Source organism: Anguilla anguilla, chromosome 18, assembly GCF_013347855.1.
Source record: "Anguilla anguilla isolate fAngAng1 chromosome 18, fAngAng1.pri, whole genome shotgun sequence".
Classification (NCBI taxonomy): domain Eukaryota; kingdom Metazoa; phylum Chordata; class Actinopteri; order Anguilliformes; family Anguillidae; genus Anguilla; species Anguilla anguilla.
In genome coordinates, this window is record NC_049218.1 from 17,716,088 (window position 1) to 17,739,926 (window position 23,839).

A 23,839-nucleotide genomic window follows, 5' to 3' on the forward strand; every position below is an offset into this window, starting at 1 on the left:
CCGCATTACACGCCTCTGAATGGGCTTTGTGTCACCCCGTCTCTCCTCGCGGAAAGAACACGCTCGCTGTCACATTATTTGGGTAGCGAACAAGTCTGCGAACAGCTACATATTTCTAAAGCCACTTTTTTTTATTCCCAGCAGACAGACAAGTAGAGCAGTGGTGTGATTAGGGACTGGCACTGTGACTTCTGCATACTTGTGTCTGAAACTGGGAGAGGCGACAGGCAGGGGGTTTCTCTTGTGACAAATTCAAGTAAATAGACCTTGCTTCAGTAAATGTTGGGCTGTAATAACTGATGAGGATGTAGGAAACGCAGAAAAATCCACTGGGGAGAGTAGCATCTGCTAAACAAAAAAGCTGGAGATGTTAAAGAAGGTGGATATTTGCCTAGGACCCCAGAGAAATGGCCCTCTCTCACTCATTGGAAACCGATGGGCGAGAGTGTGCTCGGGAGTTGAAGGGTGACGGTAGCCCTTCCTGATTATCGTGGCTGAGTGATTTACAGCTGCACTTTCGTTGCCTTAGGCACTTAAACTAGCAGGATTCACGGAGTAAAACGTCCAGTGTTAAAGCAACTCTGAGGGATTACATGTGGTCCCACTCTGGTCCACAGTAGGACCATATGTACTCTGTAGAAGTTGAATTAGCACTGGGCATTTTACTGTGCAGAGTCACACGGGCAGGAAGTAATCTATTACTATGATAGAAAATGGCTGAGGATGCCTTCGGCCCACAGATTGGAATGAGGTGCAGGGAATGCCAGTGGATTGAGCAGAGCTCTTCCAGGCCAGCCTAGGGACACCTTTTAACTTCCTGGAACTTCAAAAAGCAGAATGCCAACACAACCCCTGTCAGACAGACATTCTGATGAAAATGAGTTTGATCCCCCTGTGGCTTGCTTTCCGACTAGAGCATTATGGGCTGATCCCCCATGTCCTCACTGCAGGTGTGGATCGAGTTGACCTGCCTGGTTCCATAAAGGTGAAATAAATGAAATGGCCTCACACGTATCTCCCCTGTACGGTGAGCTCTGTGCGGGGCGGCCTGGCCCTCCGCTGATAAGGACAGGGAGACGGCAAACAGCTCCACTGTAGGGCTGTGTGCTTGTGGGCCTCCTAACACCTCCACAGAAGTGCCTCCTTTGTTTTACTACAGAGAGCCAGGAAGGGACCGACAGCACTGTGTCTTTTATGGTGTCATAAATATATTGTTATCAGCGTGGAGTTGCTCAGATTTACCCCTGTGATTAGGTAGGCAAGCATCCCGAATCGTTAATTACACAAGAGGAACCTTCCTGCTTTAATTTCTTATCTCTGTACTTTAAAAGGATCCCTGTAAAGGTAAATGATTAGGTGAAAGAGTTAATCATGTGTGGCTTAGTTGCATTTTTAAAGTGCTGAAATGCTGGCTGCAGTCGCCTGTAGGTGGGACTGAAATCCAAGCTTCATGAGGCTCTGTACCTCAGTGCTACTCTAGGGAACCTCAACCCCTTGGTCAGACCGCTACGCGACTGATGCAGGACCGGCACATGGCCACTGGTTAATATTAACATTTAGCTGCGTGTGCGAAACTCCCCAAAGTTCTGTTCCGAGTTAATGGAAATAAAAGCAACTGGGTCGGTGTGTGAAAGCTGAGGGCGGATTTTGTTCCTTGGTTTGAACTCGTACTGCATTCTTTTTTGGTGCTGTGATTTAATTTGTTTATTGTTTGTTTTGTTTACAATGTTGAAGAGTTGAGTTCCACCAGGTGGTGCTGTGTACTGCAGAAAACTACCCACAGATAATAAAGTGGAAGCACTTAAAAATCGAATAAAAATAAAAAATCTGGTTCGCTACCAAGTGACTTAGTCGGTAATGGTTCTTGTCAAAGACATAAGCTGGGTCCTGGGTTGGCCGTTCTCCATCTGGAGTAGAGTGCGTTTAAGTTGGCAGGGCTTCCTTCGGTTGCCGCTACACGACTTCCTCCCAGCAACGCGCCAGGCCCCGGCAGATTACCCGCTGTCATCAGTCGGAGATGCACCTCTCCTCCCATCAGCCCCCTCTCCCGCTGTTCTGTGTGGACTGCAGGGTGTAAAGTGTTCATGAGTTTACAGGAGGAGCACACAGTCTTTAGCCGCGAGGCTACCTGCAGTAGGTAGCTGCTACATATGAATTCACGGTACTTGTGCTATACTAGCATGAACCCACATCAATGTTCCCAACCAATAGAAGCACTTCAACATTCCTCACCCCTGTTCTTGTTATATTAACCCACTAGATTATTAGGTAGCTAATTCCACTAATGGAATTAAATGAATTCTACAATTTTATCACTGTTTTAGTAGTTTATGATGTTTCCTTGTGCTCTGAGATTTTAGTTCACCTGCGATATACCATAAACGTGCCACATATATTTATACTGCTAAAATTCTTGTTTAATGGGTTGGCACTTAACCTGGATTGCTTCAGTAAATGTTCCGCTGTATAAATGGATTGTATGTAAAAACTGTAATCTGTGTCAGTTGCTCTGGATAAGAGCGTGTTCTAAAGGCTGAAATGTTGTGTTCCTAGTTTGGCAATGAATTGATTTCCCAGTTAATCCGTGGATTTCCCCTCCTGGTCTTTGCAGGATTACAGACCAGAGGTATGAAAAGGTGCCATACTTTATCTTTGGAGACTTCAACTTCAGGCTGGACTCCAGGCAAGTTGTTGAGGTAAGCCATTTAGAAATTAAGTGAAAAAGTTTTCTTCTGTGCTTCTGACTGACCAAATTCCTTCTGTCCTACTGAAGGGAGTACATCCTCTCACCTGTCACTGATTTGGGATCAGTTGCTAATGCCTGTTCAATGCCCTGTGCTCTGGATTAGTCACCTGGCACATATCTGGGATCAGTTGGTAAGGTCTGTTCAATACCCTGCCCTGTGGATTAGTCACCTGGTGCAGATCTGGGATCAGTTGGCAATGCCTGTTCAGTGCCTTGCCTTGTAGACCAGTAGCACAGGATGCAGGACTGAATCAGTGGGAGGGTTCAGTGTGATTGTGTGGGGTCCGAGGACAGGTGAGAGCTTCTCCCTGTCTTTGACTGGGTCCTGTGGAGGCATTGACTCTGCTGTGATGCAGAGGTGGGGCAGACCCCCCCCCCCCCCCAAATACCCCCCCTTTTAGATTTATGACTCATCATCTTGCTCCTTCAAGAGCAGCTCAGCTGTGTTTGCTCTCTCCGCCTTTCCCCCCGGCAGAGAATGGATCGCGCCGCGTCTCCTTGCGGGTTGCTAATGAACCGCCGGAATAAAGGCGGTCACGTCCCTCACAATGGCCGGCCAGATAGCGGCCCGCCCGATAATGAGCCGTAAAACCGGGGAGGGGGGCGGCCACCGATAAGGCCGTGGTGACGGCTCTCGCGTTAGCGCCCCGCACTAGCGCCCCGCGCTGAAGCTGCGGGAGTTCGCTGCCCTGGCGGGGTTCACCTGAGAGTCTTCACCTCAGACTGCTTCTCTCTGTAGTCCGGCAACCTGGAAGTGGGTGAACAGTGCTGTGTAGTTACTGTATCCTGCCACATGGGGCACTGTTGGCTGCTGCAACAATGGTATTTTTTTTCTTCTTGTTCTGTGATCAGGTCAGTTAGATCCAGTGAGCCTTTTGCCAATGTGGCAGATAATTTTGAAGTTGCTTCTAAGTCAACATCCCCTGTCAGGGAAACTTTGTTGCTCCGAGCATTAATCCCAACCCCTTGCCCTGTTCTGAATGCGCTGTTTTTTTAATGAAACATGCCTTTTAAACTTCATTCCTTTGTCATGATTGATGGGTGCAGATTTGAAGCAGCCACAGTCAAAATGATAAAGGGGTAAGGATGCTCCTGGGTTGGTACAAGGATGTAGAGGGTTTATTTTTTATAATCCTAAATTCTCAGGTAGACCTTTTAATTCAGAGACCTTCAGTGTCACTTCCTCTTGCATTTTACAGCCTCAGATATATGGGGGAACCTGACATGGCTTTGGCTGGGGAGAGGAGAACATGCTGCGGCTAAGTAATGGATGAGACCTCATCCTGGCTGTGTGCAGTGTACATAGCGCAGGGTGTAATGGGGCCAAGCAGATCATGTGGTGGAGAGCGGCTCTCCCACATGCCCGTGTCCACCCCCTGGCCTGCAGGGAGGGTAAACACTGACAGAGCCTATCAGTGTCTGCAGCACTCAGAAAGTGCTGTTTAAATGTGGAGGGGTCGTGACCCCTTTTCCATAAATGTGTAAGGCTATCTGAGGCTCTGAGCTTGTGTGCCTGTCCCTGCTGCCATCCCACTCTCACACACTCACCCCCCTCACACACAACCCTCCACCCCCCCCCATGTTCTGCCAGATGTTTCTGATTGATTTTCTGAGGTCTGGGGGAGGGGCTACACCACAGGGGGCCTTTAGTCTGATGGGGAGGGCTCCAGGAAGTTTGGCCTGTGAGCCATGACCCCACCCCCCCACACACACAGCTTTGAGGATTATAAGAGCATAGCACTCTGTTCCACGTTCTTCATCATCATTGTAGTCTTCATCATGGAGGCTAGTGTTGCACAACCTGTTACAGAGTTGATGTTCCTCCCTTAATTAATGGTTTTAATAATAATAATGTGATGTTATTTTGTGTCTCTGTACGTTGGTAATATTGAGGCTGTGCACTGAAGTGATTAACTGAAGGATGGGCGCTCTGTGTGAACGGTCTCGTAAGCAGGCTGGCGAGAGCGGGGCCTGTCGACGGTCGCGGAAATGCATTTTTGGCTGCGAGGCGGCGGTGTGATGTAATCAGTAAACAAACGCGGCGTCCTCGGTGGCGGCCCCCGCGACAGTGCGGAAATATATCAGCGGTTTAATGACAATTAATGTCAGCGGCACAATTAGTGCGCGCTCGGCGGTCCTCAGCGGCGCGGCCGGCCGCGGGCGTATTGATTGCGCGTACTTAACCGGAGATTGATTCGGAGACACACTGGCCCCGTTCGCCGCCTCCACGTCCGTCTCGTAAATCTGCGCAACTCTAGGAAGAGAAAAAAATGTCCCACCAAATTGAGACGGAGAAGCTTTTAAGCGGGAGCTTCTGCTCTGAAAGAGGAGACCCTCGCACCCCTGAAACCTCCGGCGACGGCCACCGCCACAGCGGGCCCGAGGCGCCGTTTTCCCATCATGCTTCAGTCCGGCCAGTCATGTGGCGGGTGCTGGGGGGTTACTGTTTGCTGGGGCTTTCTTGGGGGCCGGACTCGGGCGCTGGATTCCTGGCATGCTTCCAGAGCGGGGTCAGTAACCACAGGCCGGGAGCATGGAGAGTGGGGCTGTGCCATAAATGACAGCAGACAGAGAGAATTGGCTTCAATTGACCCTCATTCAGAGGTCCTTTCACAGTGGGACAATGGCCCCACCCACGTGGACACTAATGGTGTGCCTCATCTCCCCTGGGTGTGTACACACACACGCACACACAAGCACGCAAGTATGCACGCACACATGCACACACACCCATGGGCACAAGCATATATGCAAATGTCCGCACACACACACACCACCACAAACAACCACACACACACACGTCCGCACACACACACACACACACACACGAGTCATGCTAATTTTGCATTCGAGATGAGTCACAGAAAATGTAGTCACTCGTTTAGGGGACCATGAGCCTTGAAAGTTTGGGAAACGCCCTAATATGCAGTACTTCCTGCTTCACACAGGAAGTGACACACAGGAAGTGGAACGATCTTTCACTGCACTTGTCAGTCCAATTTGGTTTTTACAGTTTCCTTCACAGCCCTGCTATAGTTCACAGCTGATCTTACATTAGCGGTGTTGCTACAGTCCTGTAAATTGTGTTCCTTTTTTCACTGACATAATCATGACTTCATCCGAGGACTGAGATTCCTGCCAGTGTCCCCATGGATCCTGTAATGGTTTAATCTCACACCTTCCCATAAATTCTCTCTAGTGTGGGTGTAAAAAAAAAAAAAGGTTTCTGCCATTTCAACATAGTTTTTCAAATGTGCAAGATTATGTGTGTGTGTGTGTGTGTGTGTGTGTGTGTGTGTGTGTGTGTGTGTGTGTGTGTGTGTGTGTGTGTGTGTGTGTGTGTGTGTGTGTGTGTGTGTGGGAGATTCAAGCAGGGGGAGAAACCGCCTGCTTGAGATTATTCTGACCACGCTGAGGTCAGAGAAGTGCATGATGGGAATCTCTGGATCCTCTGGAACCGTCCTTTGTGAAGTAGGCCTTCTGACAGGAGCAGAGCCCCGTGCCTGGATTCCAGTATATTTAAAAATCCCTCGCAATTAAACTTAATAGAATGTAAATTTAATTTGTGCGGAGGGGGGGAAAAAAAGGAAAAAGAACCTATGAGCTTCAAACGGGGCAGTCCAATTTAAGGATTGATAGAGGCCAGCGAGGAGGTTAATTACTGGCATGATCGACTGTCCCCGTGACATGGCGCATGCCCGTTTTAATTGGAGTTTATCATCACTGCAACAGAGATATCATTCTACTCTGTTAGCGAACCAGCGTCTCTCCCGGTCTGACACCCCCCCCCCCCATCGCTGTTTCAGTGGCTCCTGCCCCACATCATCCCAGCTCATTTTACCCGCACGGCACCGCACCGCGCCGCGCGGCACTAACCCAGGCGAGCCGCGGGCATCAATCTTCCTCCTTTTGTCTCTGCCTTCTCCTCTTCATCACCATGAAATTAAACGTGCGACTGGTTACAAGCATTGCTCAGGATGACTCCTATAAAACTCTCCTTAATGACAGGCCGGGGGTGATAAATATTTCATTTTTCACAGTTTGTCTGCTTTACAGGAGGTGTGTGTGTGCATGTGTGCGTGTGTGTGTGTGTGTGTGTGTGTGTGTGTGTGTGTGCTCGCAGGGAATGACTGTCTGCAGCTTAGACACAAACTCATGTTTTTTTTTTACACTGTTAAGCGCTTTCATCTCCGTCCTGACTTTGATTAGTGTTTGTTCTTTTGTCCCCCTATAAATCAAAACATTGTGGTGTAATTAAGTGTACAGTACATTAGTCAAGCTAATTAATTTTGGGATCTATCCATTTAACCAGCGGGCCAGCACTGATTGGCCCTCTGTTCTCTAGGACTCTTGACACCAGCAATGTTGACCCCCCCTCCCCACATACGCACACACGCACACACACACACACACACACACCACCAGCAGCACAGACACCCCCAGCTGCCAGCCTTGGAGGTTAGAATGAAGAGTGACAGAATGAAGGTGGTGCGTTATCTGCGCCTGCATCACCATAAAGCTCCATTATCAGAGCGGCTACACAGAGGGACGCTATTCCCCCCGGACAAGTGCTCTTATTTAGCTCTTCTCTTTTATTCCGTCTCTTCCTCTGTTTGCTGGAGATGTAAATGAAGACATAAAAAGAGAGAGATAGAGCGCGGGGGGTGGGGGGGTGGGAGGGCTTGGGGTGGAACAGAAGCGATGTCACTTTGATCGGATGCTCGGCCTGTAATCGGAACGCGGTGCAAATTAAGAGCGATTACACGCCCCCTGTCTGGGCGTGTTCTCATTAATGGCTGCGTGTTTGAAGTAGACCCAGGCCTTTTGACCAGTCTTTTGTTCTGTGGTGGGGGTGGGGGGGGGGGCAGCGTCAGCTGTGCCAGTGGTGGTGTGACTCGGGGTGAGGGCAGCGCCTGGCACCGCCATCGCCCGTAGCTGGCCACCCTGTCGTCCTTCCCGCCACCTGCCCCTCTGGGCTGTAGGCTTCAGGACGGGACACCCTCCCCCACCTCGTACCTCGTCCCGTACACTTCTCCGGGGTGCAGTCGAGGGAACAACACTGACTCATCCCTCCAGTTACGAGTGATACAAATGTTACATTCTGCAGCTACAGTAATAGAGAAATGAAGAAATTGATCTGTTTTACTGTCTTACTGTCTTTCAAATTGCCACTTGATTCCAGTGATTCAGGGATTCGGTTTCTAATGTATCGAAGGAAAATGAAATATAAAACCACACCTCTTTTCAGAAAATCTCTCACATTTTTTGGGTCTGAAAAACGTTGTTTTTTTTTTTTGTTTTTTTTTTGTTTGTTTGTTTCTCCTTCATCCTTCGTCCTGACGAAGTACCCTGCGTGACAAAATGCCGCTCTTCACCACCTCTGCAAAAGCTGTTCACACGAGTGCAGAAAAAAAACACACACTCTTTCTGCAGGAGAAAACGTCTCTGCTATTGGGTCACTGCAGTCAGTGAGAGAGAGCTCTTCTTTTAATGAAAGCTCTTCTGTTAAATTGAGTCCAGATGCCGGATTGCGCTATGAATATTGGCTAAAGCGCGCACTAACACAGACGACCGGCCGGCCGGCATTCACCTCTGTTATTTCACCGTCTCTCGTCGGACAGCACACATAGCCGCACTCACCTTCCCATCTATCATTGAGGATTACATGAAAAATGTGCTGTATTAACGGTATCTGGAGGCCCAATATTTATTTAGTAAATTTAATGGAATAAATTCACCTGGTTCGCAGATGTTCCTGTTGATAACCTGTTATACCGTCAGAGATATTTTGCGGTGACTTTGTTTTTGTACTTTGTTATATCAACACGATTTCCGTAATAAGTGTGTTTCTGTGTTATGGTGTAATATATCCATGGGGTATTTCTTATATTTATTTATAGTTTCTATGTTATTTACTGCAGTTGTTTTAATGATTTGAAAATATTATTATTATTATTATTATTAGTTCAGTCATTAATTTAAGAAAGCTCAAGAGAGTTTAAAAAAAATCTGTGGTGCCGTTTTTATCTTTTTTTTTTCATGCGCACTTTAATGCCAGTCTTTTTTTCGTTTCGTAGTAGGCCTATTTGTTAAAAGTCGATTTTTTAATCCGTTTTCTTTATTTCTGTTTAAAGTGGAGAAATATGGCAGAATTGTCTGAGTCTGAGATCATCGTGTGTGTCCCTGTTTCACACTGTTAATGAGGCTGGCCGTGTGAAAGCTCCGAGTGTAGTCAGCACTGAAGTGCACTTCTTTTTTATTGTAAAACCAAGTAACTGACAGCTGAGACGGCCCTGTCATCCGGAAATGAGGGCACCCCAGGCTCCGCGCTTTAAAGCAAACGTTTTTAACAGCGTCTCTTTTCACGAGCGCAAACAAATAAGTTCGCTGTTCCTTACTGCTACAACTGCGGCCACATAATTTATTTGGACCCGTGGAGTGCTTAAGAGTGTATTTTCTTTTTATTTCTTTCTTTTTTTAATAAATCATGCTTCGGGGTCAAAACGTTTGGAAACGAATGCCGGTAACAACGGCGTTTTTATTTAGCGCAATGAAATGTAGCATGCACTAATAGAAATAAGGATCTCATTGTGCGTCCCAATAGTCTGTTTGTATGATGTCAGTCTATTTTTTGACTAATGCAGCCTCCTGTTTCTGGCGGGAGAACAATAACCGTTTTTTTTCTCCCAGCTCAGCAGCCTCAGGGAACTGTGTTTGGTGTTTTACACGGTTATGTAACAGCATATTCCACATGTCTCCCAGCGCTGCTTCTCCGCTTTGGTTTCAAGAAAAGGTCTAAACTGCCTTTCTCCTAAACGAAAACCGCCAATGCTTTACCACCGATTACGTTAATCTAACTGCGCATTAACATTTTAGAATTTTCGGGTGGAAAAAAGCGGTAGGTGAAAAGGACCATGCTTTGATTAATCGAGCGTCCCCTGTGTCTGCTGTCCTCAAGGGGATGATGTATAAGTGTTCTGTTAGTTAACGCAAACGGCTTCCCCGGGTTCCATGAAGCCCGGTTCTCCCGCGAGTCTCTAAGGCCGTGGCTCCTGGATTCTGTGCCTGTCCAATCAGGGTGCTGTTTATTCTAGTGTAGTTTCTTAAATTACCTTTAAAAAAAAAAAATCAAGGTAATTTAAGAATTTAAAAAAAAAAACGCATATTATTAATATTTTTTCATAGCCTCTTGTTAATAGCCAGTGTATGTAATGTCGCCATTAAAATGTTAAGTGTTAAAGTAAGTCTTACAGTGTACATTTGGTCCAGTTCATTCATATAAACTAGTAAGAGTTTAATTAACACTGGACATTTTACTATGTGTTCTGTTTGATCGATTCTGAGTGTCATTTTTAAAGGAGATTTAATATTTCCGTTTGATCCAGAGTTAAAGGAGACAGAAAGCCGGAGTGTGGGAGCACCCTTAAATGGTGCACGGCGGGCGGTGGGGTTGTTTGTGTGTTGCGTGCCGGCTCCCGCAGTCGTGCGGCAGTGCAGGCCGTTTCTCTTCGCCCAGTCAGGGCGGCCTCGGCTCCCCGACACTAAGAGAGGCTCTTCCCCTCTGACGCGCTGGATAAACATCAGATCATATTTAAAGGGCCAATAAAGTGCCACGCCGAGGATTCATGGGCCCCGTTCACCTTTTTCCCTGGGTGATTTATCCCCGAGGGCCGCTCCGGGGGCTCGTCCTGCTCCGTTCTGTTTTTGGGTGGGTGGGGTGTGTGTGTGTGGGGGGGGGGGGGGGTTAACGTGAAAACAATGCGTTCCAGGCTCATTTCTCCCCGTCAGGCCCCTCCCCCTTTTCGGCGGGGCCGGAGGACGGGCGCGCTGACATCTGTGTGCGTCCCGTCTCGGGCGGTCCTGGGGCGCGGCCCCCTTTCCCTCTCCGGGGCGGGGGGGACGCCTTTGTTCCCGATTTCATGCTATCAGAGGAGCTGCATGTTTTCCTGCGCTAAGTTGTCAGGGGCATAAAAGCTTCGGAGTGGGGTCACATTTAGGGGGATGGGCATGAAATTTGGGGGTAAAATGTATGACAAAGCCCACCCACTTGATGGTTGCCTAGCACAGCGTAGCCGCAGTGAAGCGGGGCCCAGTCTTAGTACCTTTACCCCCCCCCCACCACCACCACAACCTCCTCTTCTCCTTGAGTCACACCACAGCACCCCCCCCCCCTTTCCCACTATGGACAAGCACATCATTTAGATGAAATGGAGCAAACAAACACAGGGGCGTAAAATGAATCATTGTTCTTTGTTTGGGCCGAAGGCATTGTGGCCCGGACCCTTTCACACTGTACACTGAGAGAGGCTGGGGGCGAATGCCAAGACCCTTCTTAAAAAAAAAGGGAATGAAGCACTTTTTGTGGAAAACTCCTCACCCCTGTGGCATTACTCAGGCCTGGCTTCCAGGAGTCAGGAGTCCTTTATTCAGGATGTTATTTTAACTGAAATAATTGACCTTTTTAACAGGGTAGGAAAAAAAACTTCTTTTTTTCCCCAATTTATTTATTTTATCTACGTAAACTTCTCTGGCTTTTTTCACTCTGCCCCCCCCCCCCCCTCCCCACCCCACCCCACCCCTCAGTGGACTTGAATCGCAGTAATTGTGCTGTCAATGGGCTTGTGATTTATTTTACCTGTGCAGATATAATAGATAGTCCGGAGCGGTTTATTAGTGTAAAGGCCTGGATTAAGGTGTCATTATGTGGTCCGCCGTGATGGTATTGATCAGGGCGGTAATGAACTGGAGCGGTTACAGCCGTTTAGCGGATATCTCCGATGGCTGATCAGGGCTCTTATGCCCTCTGATTGAGCTCCGCGCTCAGCCCTCTGTTAGCGAGCCTGCGATGCGGCCCTCGCCCCCCGGGCCCTCCGGACGCTGAATGTGTTTCTCCATCGCTCTCCCTTCAGCCTCCGCAGGAAGTGAGCGAGCGTCCGTAGGACAGGACGTCGGCTCAGAAACGTTGGAGTGACGGAGAGAGAGGAAACTTGTACACAAAGTCCGTAGGTCAGGGGGGCGTGAAGTCTTAGACGTGAATCTGAGAAACAGAAGTTGGTTGAGTTATTTGTTTCCTTTCCTTAAAAAAGAAAGCTTTAATCGAGGAGCCGTCGCTGTTGACAACAAGCGAGTTGATCAGCATTAGAATACCTTTCAGCGTGACTCTGTCGGGAAAGAAACGTGTTGAAATGGGCGTTTTACTGCCTTGGGGAGAGGCTGCGGAAGCCTGCATGTTAAACAGTCTTGCGGACATCTGCTGCGATTGGTTCTGAGCGGCTGACTTACAGCAGCAGTGGGGAGGTGGGCTTGAGTTTGGGGATTAAATCTTTGCTTGGCCTCTCTTTGTACAGGTGGCAGTCCAGAGCTTCCTGCCTAGTGTACTGTGCAGTACAGCCCCTCCGTCAGACACAATGAGGCATCTGCTGGCCTTCCAGGAGAGGAGAGAGGGGTGTGTGTGTGTGATTCTATGTGTGTGTGTGTGTGTGTGCTTCTGTATGTATGGACGAGTGTGTGCAAGTCAGTGTGTTTCTGTATGTGTGTGTGTGTTTTTGTATTTGTGTGTTTGTGGTGTGTGTGTGGTGTGTGCCTGTGTGTGTGTGTGTGTGTGTGTGTGTGTGGGGTGTGTGTGTGTGTATATGTGGTGTGTGTGGGTGTGTGTGTGTGTGGGGTCAGCAGGGTTAAAGTGATGAATTTTTATAGGGCTGTTCTCAGTGTCTTAGCTCTGTCCCTTTCTCTGTGCGCTGCACTGACTCTGAAAGACAACCAAGCAGGTCAATTTGTCCTGCAGGACCGTCTGAATGGGAGAGCAGATGAGTTAAAAACCGGGGGGTTGGGGGGGGGGGGGGAACACACACAGGCCCTTTCCTGTGCTGACACCCCCACTCTGTTGTGTAGGGATGATTTGTGGCCTGTCCATTATCCGTTTCGCGGGGACAAATGCGTTTTACTGGGACCTGACGGTAACATGGGGCAGAATGGCACTTGGGGAGGCCTGCGATTGTTTTAGAGAAGTTTCCCAGATGTTATATGCACCAGATAAATAGGCGGGCATTATCATTACCTTGCGCCCTTCTCTCGGTTCGTTGGAGAGTGCGGGGTGCCGAGAGACCCCCAACAGCGCCTCCACGCCCCTCCATTGCCCCAGGTCCCCGTAAAACAGTGTTGCGCTGTAGGGGGCTGACCGGGGTTCGAATAAACCCTGATTCATGCTCCGCGTCTCAGGGTGGGATTTAATATTCAGCTTGGTGAAAGTTTAAGCATTCTCCAAACGCTCAATAAAAGTTACCCCCCCCCCCCCCGCCCTGCCAGTGCCAGCTGAATTTGGTAATCAGGAGTGGTGCAGGTTGACCCCCTCCCAAAATTGTACCCCATCACCTGCTCCGGTCAGGACTCTGATTAATATATTTTTGTTAAACAGGATTAATTAGCAAACCAAAGAGTGGGGGGGGGGGGGGCTTTCTACAGGAGTACTGTCGCTGCCCTGGACGTCCTCCAGCATGGGGTGTTTGGGGGGGGGGGGTCAGAAGTGATTTAGAATCATTCCTGTTTAATGGTTGTCGGGGAGGTGAGGGGAAATGTGTTGTCGTGGGTGCCGCGGGTTCCCGGCGAGCGGACAGATGTCTCAATCGCGCATGCAGAGACGCGGCGGGCGCGGCTGCCAGCGCTGGCACGGCCCGAGCGCGCTGGCATCCTTCTGCGTGGCGAGCGGGGCATAATGGCGCTCTGTGGCCGGGGCCTGCAGAAAGGGCAGGCTCCTGTCTCGCCAGCGCCAACCCCAGCGCAGACCACCCCACCCCCCCACCCCCCAGACCTACGGGAACTGGGGAGCCCTATTCCAGCTATCCTAAACCCCCCCGCCCCCCCATGCTCTCCTCTTAATCACGATCTAATCACCCTGCTCCAAACACACACAATGCGTTTCTATCTACCGCCAGGGCTGCCCTGAGCAACTGCACAAAACTGCCAGTGAAAGTTTGTGTGTTCACGGCAGACAGTGAAAGTGTGTGTTGTGGGGACTGCAGACAGTGAAAGTGTGTGTGTTGTGGGGACTGGTGGCAGTGAAAGTGTGTGTGTTGTGGGGACTGCAGGCAGTGAAAGTTTGTGTGTTCACGGCAGACAGTGAAAGTGTGTGTTGTGGGGACTGCAGACAGTGAAAGTGTGTGTGTGTTGTGGGGACTGCAGGCAGTGAAAGTGTGTGTGTTGTGGGGGCTGCAGACAGTGGAAGTGTGTGTGTTGTGGGGACTGCAGGCAGTGAAAGTGTGTGTGTGTTGTGGGGACTGCAGACAGTGAAAGTGTGTGTGTGTTGTGGGGACTGCAGACAGTGAAAGTGTGTGTTGTAGGGACTGCAGGCAGTGAAAGTGTGTGTGTTGTGGGGACTGGTGGCAGTGAAAGTGTGTGTGTTGTGGGGACTGCAGGCAGTGAAAGTGTGTGTGTTGTGGGGACTGCAGGCAGTGAAAGTGTGTGTGTTGTGGGGACTGGTGGCAATGAAAGTGTGTGTGTGTTGTGGGGACTGCAGGCAGTGAAAGTGTGTGTGTTGTGGGGGCTGCAGGCAGTGAAAGTGTGTGTGTTGTGGGGACTGGTGGCAGTGAAAGTGTGTGTGTTGTGGGGACTGGTGGCAGTGAAAGTGTGTGTGTTGTGGGGACTGCAGGCAGTGAAAGTGTGTGTGTGTTGTGGGGACTGCAGACAGTGAAAGTGTGTGTGTGTTGTGGGGACTGCAGACAGTGAAAGTGTGTGTTGTAGGGACTGCAGGCAGTGAAAGTGTGTGTGTTGTGGGGACTGGTGGCAGTGAAAGTGTGTGTGTTGTGGGGACTGCAGGCAGTGAAAGTGTGTGTGTTGTGGGGACTGCAGGCAGTGAAAGTGTGTGTGTTGTGGGGACTGGTGGCAATGAAAGTGTGTGTGTGTTGTGGGGACTGCAGGCAGTGAAAGTGTGTGTGTTGTGGGGGCTGGTGGCAGTGAAAGTGTGTGTGTGTTGTGGGGACTGCAGCACTAGGGGAGCCCCGCCCTGTCGGAGGAAGGCGCTCAGTCCCACAGGGCCCTCAGAGTATAGCTTCACATGCTGAGGGCCGAGTGAGGCAGCCAGGGAATCGAACTGGCAGCCTCTTGTGTGAGACTGAGGTACAGAAGTATGTCAGCAGTTGAGTGGTTGAACTGCACATGCATGCACACACACACACACACACACACACACACACGCGTACGCACGCACACAAATACATGCTTTATGGGGAAAGTGCTGTCTTCCTAAGAATGTCCACTCGAGCGCTATAAGATAATGTGTGTGCATGAACACAGCATGCCTTTGCGTGTGTTTGTGTGCCTTGTGGAAACCCGGTGCGAGTATGGTGTTTGAGCAGGGGATTTTTGGAGATCCTGTTTGCTGCACTGAAGCAGGAGCTTCCAGGACAATCAAGTTGGGTGGAGGGTAGAGGGAGGTGGGGGGTTGTGTGAATGTCGGGGGAGTGGGGGGGGGGGGGCGGCTTTGATGTGGAACAGATTGCTTTAACCCCTCTCTTTTAAAAGAGAATAGGATCTCCTCTGGAACATCTGGAGCACACTGGCCTGTTCACCATTCGCTTCCTTATGGTTGGGGGGGGGGGGGGGTGGGCGTTGGAGGGTGAGATTAGCCCCCGAATTAGGCTGGGTCAGCGGAAAAGCACCCTCTCCACCCATTCCCTGCACCCCCCCCCCAAATCTGCGTTCACACCCCGAAATCCCTCGGCATCAGAAAATGCACTCAGTTTAAAAAGTTGTTTTTCCTCTCCTCCCTCCATCCCTCCGTCCCTGACAGCTGTTGTTTTCCTGCCCTTCCCGTCCTCGAGCAGCGAGTGAAAAGTCGATTCCTCTCAGATGAGTTTGGTTAGCGTGGTTTCGGGGGCAGCGGCAGCATGTTCAGGGCGTAACTCGCGTTAGGCCACGTAACGCATGGACTGGTGCGCCTCGGGTTCGGTGAGAGAGGGGCCCGCGTTTCCCCCCCTCCTCTCAGCGCCGTCCATTACTGCCGCGTGTTCCACGGTTAGAGGAGGTCTGCTGGCCGAACTCGTGGTCATCGCATCCCTCTTCACCGAACAGCTGATCCCTCCTCTTCACCGAACACCGGACCTCCCTCTCCCTGCTGATCAGGCTCGTAACCCAAGGCATGGGGTTCCAGTTAATCCCGCTTCGTTAGGGCTGGAATTGCCTGATTGGGCCTGATGAGTGGTGGTGCGGGAGGGGAGTTGTTTTGCTAACCCCCCGATGGCGGCGCTCCCTGAGGCCCGCGCTCTGTGATTGATCGGAGATGCGCTCGCTCAGCTGGCACTGAGCGCTGATGGAGTTGGGGGGGGGGGGGTGGCGGTCATGTGACCGACTGATCAATCACAGACCGATCGACCGGACCAGGGCCAGTATAGGGACAGGGTTGGAGATGGCTGTTTAGGCTGTGCGTATCACAGTCCGCGTGTGCGCCAAACACACAGAAGCAGCACTGGGAACATTACAAGGGAACTGGGCTTGCAATGCAGGGGCTGTGAGTTTAATTCCCAGGTGGGGCACTGCCGCTGTACCCTTTAGCTTCAAGTTACTTAACCTGGATTGCTTCAGTAAAATACCCATCTGTATAAATGGATTATATATATATATATATATATCTGTGTGTGTGTGTGTGTGTGTGTGTACAGTATATATAAATATAATATTGGCTGCGTAAGTCACTCTGAATGAGAGTGTCTGCTAAATGCAGAATGGAATGGTATGGAAGTACTGAAGCTGGATACCAGCTGGAAGTGAAGTGTAATGGGTAGGGAAGTGGGCTTATAACATAAAACTTGCAGGTTCAATGCCCAGGTAGGGCTCTCCTGTTGTACCACTGAGCATGGTACTTAACCAGAATTGCATCAGTATGTGTTTCAATGAAAACGTTGTGTCGCCCTGGATAAGAGCCTCTTCTAAATGCCGCTAATGTAATGTTATACCAGTGCCAGTTAATTCATTCATCCATCCATCCAGACAAAAAAACGCCACAAAGTATGGTATTGGACCCTGCAGTACTGGAGCAGATATGAGTGACCAAGGTGAATGAGTGTCTTTCTTCTCTCTCGTCTTTTCCAGGCTAGCACTCTGATCGTGTTTTTATTCGTCTTGTAAACGGCTCAATAAAACATGCCAAAAAAGGAAAAAGAATCCTATCACAGAGTTTACAATGACAGGAGGAAACGGGGAATGCAAAGCAGGAGCGGCATTGTAAACCTGAGGGTGATCTCACTGGTCCGCGCTTTGAGAAGTACTAAAAGTTGCAAAAAGCCGGGGGGGCGTGGGGGGGGGGGGGGGTGTAGTGGGGTGTCCATCATTTCTGACAAGTGACTTTGACCCCCCCCCCCCCCCCCCCCGCCATCTAAGAACTGACAAACACTTTGCAAAAGGCTCTGGCTGTTGGATTATGAGAATAATTTTAACATGAATGGAGAAAGCATTTCTGTAAGCTAAAACTATGGTATTTCATTTAAATAAGCTGTGCGTTTGGGGCTTCGGGCCTATGCCGAGACACCGGGAGATTTCTGGTTGGCTGAGTTTGGGATTTGCGAAGCTGACAGGGTTGTGTGTGTGTGTGTGTGTGTGGGGGGGGGGGTAAGACTCTGAAAAGAATTAGAAAAGCCAAACGCTTGTAAAAGTCAGTAACTGGAAAGACTCATTTGAATAAGATACTTTTTTCTTCCTCCGCTCATCCCTCTTTCTGCTTCTTCAGGCACATTTTGAGGGGGTGTTTGAGGTCTGAGCATCTCTTTACAGGAAGTTGCAAAAAAAAAACAATCTATTAACCTGTTTTTTTTCAGAACCAGTAACAATAGTGAAAATTGTAAATTCATTTTCTGAACTTTTCTTTTTTCATTTTTCATCAGCCAGGATGGCTACAATGACTTTGTGACAGGGAGGGTAACTACAGCCCCCCCCCGCAACTGCACCCCCCCTTAGTCTCTCATTGCCCTATTCACTCCAGAAATCTGCTTAAGCTCTCTAAGCGCATTAGCATGTGGATGCAGAAGCACTGCATTGACCCTGTGTTTGGAAGCTCTAAATGAGTGAAAGATGGAGCGATTTGTTGGGGCTTTAGACACTGGGAGGGCTCTTCCACTTTGAGTTGCAGCGGGTGTTTGTTCTAATCTGGTGTGCCATTTCAGGCAAGCAGAGCTCATTTGTGACATTTCAGTCTAAAGAGCCCCCCCCCCCCCTTCCATATATTGGCTTGACCTGTTTGACTAATCTGTGCTTTGAATTGGAATCAGCCGGAGTCCCCAGCGACGCGCTATGGGAACCACTGGCCACAGGGATTATCTGATTCAACTGTCTTCAAACACAGATGGTCCAATGTTTAACTAATTGTTAAAAGAGTCCACAAAAGGGAATTTAACCCTGCACCAGACCCTGAAGGTCAGGGGATGTGTCCCCGAATAAAGACAGTGAAAGTGAGAGCCCTGCTCTTTTTTTATAAAAAGCTTCCTCAGAATGTTTGAAAATCATTTCGTTTTTTTTGGGAAGTATGTGTTTGCCACATCCTTTTAGGGAGGTGGGGGGGGGGGGCATTTGGGGTAGGGGTGGCAGCCTTGATGGGCCACCAGGGTGAATAATGGGGAAAAAAGTGATGCTGTAAAATGTTAAAATTCATTTTTAGCTTCCTGTCAGGACCTGTTTCTGTTTTTGCCCTGAAAAATTCCTGATATTGAAACTATCAAAACAGAGCGTACAGAGTCCCCATAATGGACAGCTAACACATTCCAGCAGTTTCTGCGTGCTTAGTTCTAGGTAATTGGTACACTCCTGGTGCTGCGCTAGGGGTTTAATTTCATTATTTTAACCCCCAGAATTTAACCTGCTGATAATGCAGCGTCACCTCTCTCCCCCATCCCCCCCCCCCCCACACAGACCTTGTGCTCCTCAGCTACAATGCAGACTGTCAGAGCAGCGGACACCAACGAAGTCGACAAGTTAATATTCCGGGAGACAGACAATGATCGGAAGGTAATGGCACACACCGGGTGTCTCTCTCTCTCTCTCTCTCTCTTTCCTCTCTCTTCCCCCCACCCCACCCAACACACACACACGCACACGCACACGCACACGCACACGCACACGCACGCACACACACACACACACACACGACACAAGGACATTCAACAGGGGCTGACACACTAATTGAAATGAGTTTATTAGTCCGAACTGCTTTAATAGCAATCATTATGTCACCACAACCTTTGCACTGTGTATTTGGCTTGAGAAGAGAGAGGAGCTTTTTGAATTTTTATGGAATTTTAATTAATGACTGTTTTCAGTCTCTCAAAATTGAGAAATTGAAGGGTTATTCCCGGGTTTTTCTACTCGTTTTTTCCCGGGAACGAGTAGTTTGTGCAAATGGTGGACAGATAATAATTGGCCAGATTGGCCTGCACACAGATTGGTCAAATCTACTTACAGTGCTGTGTTATAAAAATAGTCTTGCATGTTTCTGTAATTTCCTCTTCTGTTTTTTCCTTTTTTAGGTCGTTCTTCATCTCGAAAAGAAGCTGTTTAGTTATATTAACCAAGATGTTTTCCGGGAAAACAATGGAACCCAGGTAAGGTTCGCTTTTAGACATTCTGAAGAAAAGATTGTGCTGTAAGGTAATCTGATGAAATGCAGCAGGAGGAGGGTTTTTTTTTCTTAGATAATGTGCACGGCGTCTTTCGCTGCGAGGGCGACAGACGGGTGTAGGTGTGGTCGTCGGTCCCGGCGTTCTTCGAGACGCGCCAGGTTACGGTCCCCGAGGTCAAGCGCCTCTTTAATGCTCCCCCAAACAGTCGGAGGCAGCGTATCCGATCAGATTGTCCCCACTGTCTGTGGTGAAAAAGAGCCTCACACTCTCCCAGTGAAGCCCTCCCCACTGGCTGTTGGGTTGAGTTCAGCGTGCGATACTTCATCTGGGGGGGGGGGGGGGGGGGGAATAAAAGCACAAAAACGCAATCAGACCCATTAAGAAAGCCCCGCGCATTAGACGCGCCCTCCCCTGCTCCCCCCCCCGGCTGGGTGGAACAGAACCCCGGCTCACTTTGCGGGTGGGGTGGCGGGCGGGCGGGCGGGCGGGCGGGCGAGCGAGCGAGCGAGCGCGAGCGACACATCCTCCGCGCGCGGGGAGATGGATGACACAGTGAGCAATCGGAGATAATCTAATCGTCATGGTCTAGTTAAACACACAGTGTTGTGATCCTTATAAAACAAACTACCTTTCCGAAAGGATAAATGTCTCCTACGCCCAGTTCTAAAAAAAATAAAAAATAAAAATAAAAAATCCATCGCATCCTTCATCAACCACTAGACTTGTACCGGCTTGACAGAAATTTAATTCCGGCCAGCTCTTGAAAATAATTATTGTATTTTGAGAGGAGTAATCATTGCTTAGGACATGATTGAATGTGTCCATGCCTATTGACTTTTGGTATGATTTATAGGTTTGTTTAGTCGATATTCCCATCGAAATTGTATAATTAATTATCCGCGGGGCTGTCAGGTGCGGAGGATGGAGTGCTCTGATGAGTATTTGGGAAGATTAAATTTTCCCCCGCACCGTGGGGGTGGAGACGGGGGTTTGGTGGGAGGGGGTGGGGGGGGGGGGTGAGGCGGTGGGCGACGGAGGAGCCGGAGAGAAGCCCGGCGGGTCAGACAAGGCGCGGCGGTCCCGTCCGCGAAGCGAAGATCCCCCCCCCCCCCCCCCCGTCCCGACCCGTCCCATCTCCCTCCGGGCCATTGATTTTGTTTCAGTATCTCTTTATTTGAACTTTATCTGTGTGGTGTCTGGAGCGGGCTCGGCAGGAGGGAGGGTCCGGCGCGAGTGATGAACTTTCCTGTCGGGGGCGGGGAGTGGCGGGCAGGCGGGGGGGGCGGGGGGCGGGGAGGATGGGGAGAGGACGGGATGGCGGCGCCCTCCCCAGACTGCCCAAGCAGCACAGCTCCCCGTTCGATACGTTACCTGTCAGAGCACTTAAGTAGCAGTAAAGCCGCTTTCTAAATAAAATTCTGACCTCACAGGGATATGATCTTTTACTGTTCGGCCAGCTCACCCGCGCTCACGCCCGCCTTTTCTTCCTCCTTCACCGCTATTGATTACCACTTAAAAACAATAGCTTCTCTCTCTCTCTCTCTCTCTCTCTCTCTTCCCCTCTCTCTCTCTCTCTCTCTTTCCCTCTCTTTCTCTCTTCCCCTCTCTCTCTCTCTCTCTCTCTCTCTCTCTCTCTTTCCCTCTCTTTCTCTCTTCCCCTCTCTCTCTCTCTCTTTCCCTCTCTTTCTCTCTTCCCCTCTCTCTCTCTCTCTCTCTCTCTCTCTCTTTCCCACTCTTTCTCTCTTCCCCTCTGTCTCTCTCTCTCTTTCCCTCTCTCTCTCTCTTCCTCTCTCTCTCTCTCTCTCTCTCTCTCGCTCGAGCTCTCTCACGCTCTCTCCCTCGCTCTCGTTCTCTCTCACTCTCTCTCTTTCATTCTCGCGTTTGAAATTGATAGCAGACTTCCTTAAATTCCAAGCTTGTTCCTTTAATAGTTTTTCTGGATAATTACACAATAACACAAATGAAAGTGTGGAATAATCATCAGGCGTTTGATGAAAAGGACTGTTCCGCACCGCCCTATGGGACTGCTGTTCGTTAAAGCTTCACCCAGTGGAGGACGCGGGGCAGGGTAACGGGGTCTTCAGCAGGGAGCTGCGTTTGTGGGGCCCGAGACCCTCGTCTTTCAGCCTGTGCTCTCCCCACAGCGCTGCCTGTGCTCTCCACACAGCGCTGCCTGTGCTCTCCCCACAGCGCTGCCTGTGCTCTCCCCACAGCGCTGCCTGTGCTCTCCCCACAGCGCTGCCTGTGCTCTCCCCACAGCGCTGCCTGTGCTCTCCCCACAGCGCTGCCTGGCTTCCGCACTAAATAATCAACATCTCACAAACACAGGGAAAAATACGGCCCTGCAATGAGAGCACAGCGAGAAGGCTTAAAAAATTAAATTAAATGACCTTTGAACCCTCCCCCCCCCACCCCCGTCCATTATTGATGGCTTTAATGGCAGCAGGTGTTGTCAGGCAGGGATTTGACAACTGATAAATCAAAGCACAATTACGTCTCAGGACGGCTCGGCGGTGCGCTTCTGGAGACGCGCGCTGCTGGGGCTTCTCCCGCCTTTCGCTGCAAATCCCCCTTCCACGATAAAAACAGCCCCCGCCTTGATTTAGGGGCCGCCGTTTATTGGAACGGAGCAAGAAATCTGACCGAATGCCGTTTTGGGCACTTTTTCATTTTTTTAATATTTTATTTTATTTTATTTTATTATATATGTCTGCGCTTGAAGACGTGGGCCACCGGCTCCTCCGCTCTCAGTCCGAACTTCAAGGTCATTTCTTACTGATAAACTACTGCAGCTTTATAACGCAATGAGCCCTTGAGCCTATATAAGCAGTGTTATTGCCGCTGACCCATCAGACCAGCAAATCATTCTGCTTAATTGACCCGGGATGAAATGTAGTGTGAAATTTCAGCCCGTGGGTTTTCACCGTCACCCTAAATGAATTACTCAACATTCACCTAAGGCTTAAGCACATCACCCACCGCAAATGGTTTTTTACCCTCTCTCCTTTTTTTTTTCTTCTTTTTTTTTTAAAGAAAATATTGTTCCTGGCAGTGCGCTGGCGCTTCATGAAAGACAGCCCTCCTAATTTAGCTGAGCAGCCGCGAGGAGTGTGTGCGGACGCACGGGGCGTACACACACATCTGCGGGACGTACACACACGCGCGCCGGGTCATACACACACATGAGCGTGGCCTACACACACGCGCCGGGGCATACACACACGTGTGGCGCGCACACACACACACGCGCCGGGGCATACACACACGTGTGGCGCGCACACACACACACACGCGCCGGGGCATACACACACGTGTGGCGCGCACACACACACACGCGCCGGGGCATACACACACGCGTGGCGCGCACACACACACACACACACGCGCCGGGGCATACACACACGCTGGCGCACACACACACACACACGTGCCGGGGCATACACACACGTGTGGCGCGCACACACACACACACGCGCCGGGGCATACACACACACGCGGCGCGCACACACACACACACGCGCGGCGCGCACACACACACACGCGCGGCGCGCACACACACACGCGCGGCGGGTCATACACACACATGAGCGTGACCTACACACACGCGCCAGGGCATACACACACACGCGGCGCGCACACACACACACACGCGCCGGGGCATACACACACGTGTGGCGCGCACACACACACACACCGGCGGGGCATACACACACGCGTGACGCACACACACACACGCCGGGGCATACACACACGCGTGGCGCGCACACACACACACGCGCCGGGGCATACACACACGTGTGGCGCGCACACACACACACACGCGGCGCGCACACACACACACGCGCGGCGGCGCGTCCAGCCGCTCCAGCGCTCGCTGGCAGGCGGTGGGCTCTCCCCTGACCCGGCCCGGCTGAGTTTGATGAATGCCGGACGGCTGGCCTCCTGAACCGGCCCGCGCTCCGCTCGCGCACCGCGGCGCACGCTAGCAATGGCCGCCGTTCCGCCCCGCCGCCGCGTCACCCTCGCGAATCACCCGCGTCTGCCCGCGCATTAGGGTTCTGATTCACCCGGGCGTCATGCTCACACACTCACACACACACACACACACACACACACTCACACACACACACACTCACACACACACCATTACTCATATGCACTTACGTTCTTACTTACTCACACTCGCAAATACATCTGCTTGTTGTCACACACACACACACACACACACACACGCACTTTGATTTATGGACGCTGGCTCTCAGGCTGTTATTCAGTCATACACTTTCATACTCAAACAAGCGCATACACTCAGTGTACATGCGCCCACATTTCCATCTGCTGTGCAGTCAATGGTGAACGTGACTGAAACTCAAATATAATAACAATGTTTGGTCTGAACATAACCGGGACACACCCAGGCTGATAAACGCTGATATAAACCACAAATCCATCACCGTACATTTACGTTCTCAAATGCATATTCACCTAATTCAGA

The 23,839-nt window shown here is 50.3% G+C and overlaps 1 protein-coding gene across 2 annotated transcripts in view; it reads left to right on the forward strand.

Moving 5' to 3' along the window:
• Positions 1-23,839, forward strand: part of LOC118218007 (inositol polyphosphate-5-phosphatase A) — a 131,068-nt gene that overhangs the window by 87,206 nt on the left and 20,023 nt on the right. For both annotated transcript variants that reach the window (XM_035400303.1, XM_035400304.1), the window contains exons 9-11: positions 2,612-2,696; positions 18,638-18,733; positions 19,252-19,326. In XM_035400303.1, coding sequence (XP_035256194.1) covers positions 2,612-2,696; positions 18,638-18,733; positions 19,252-19,326 — 256 coding nt within the window. The remainder of the gene's footprint in view (positions 1-2,611; positions 2,697-18,637; positions 18,734-19,251; positions 19,327-23,839) is intronic.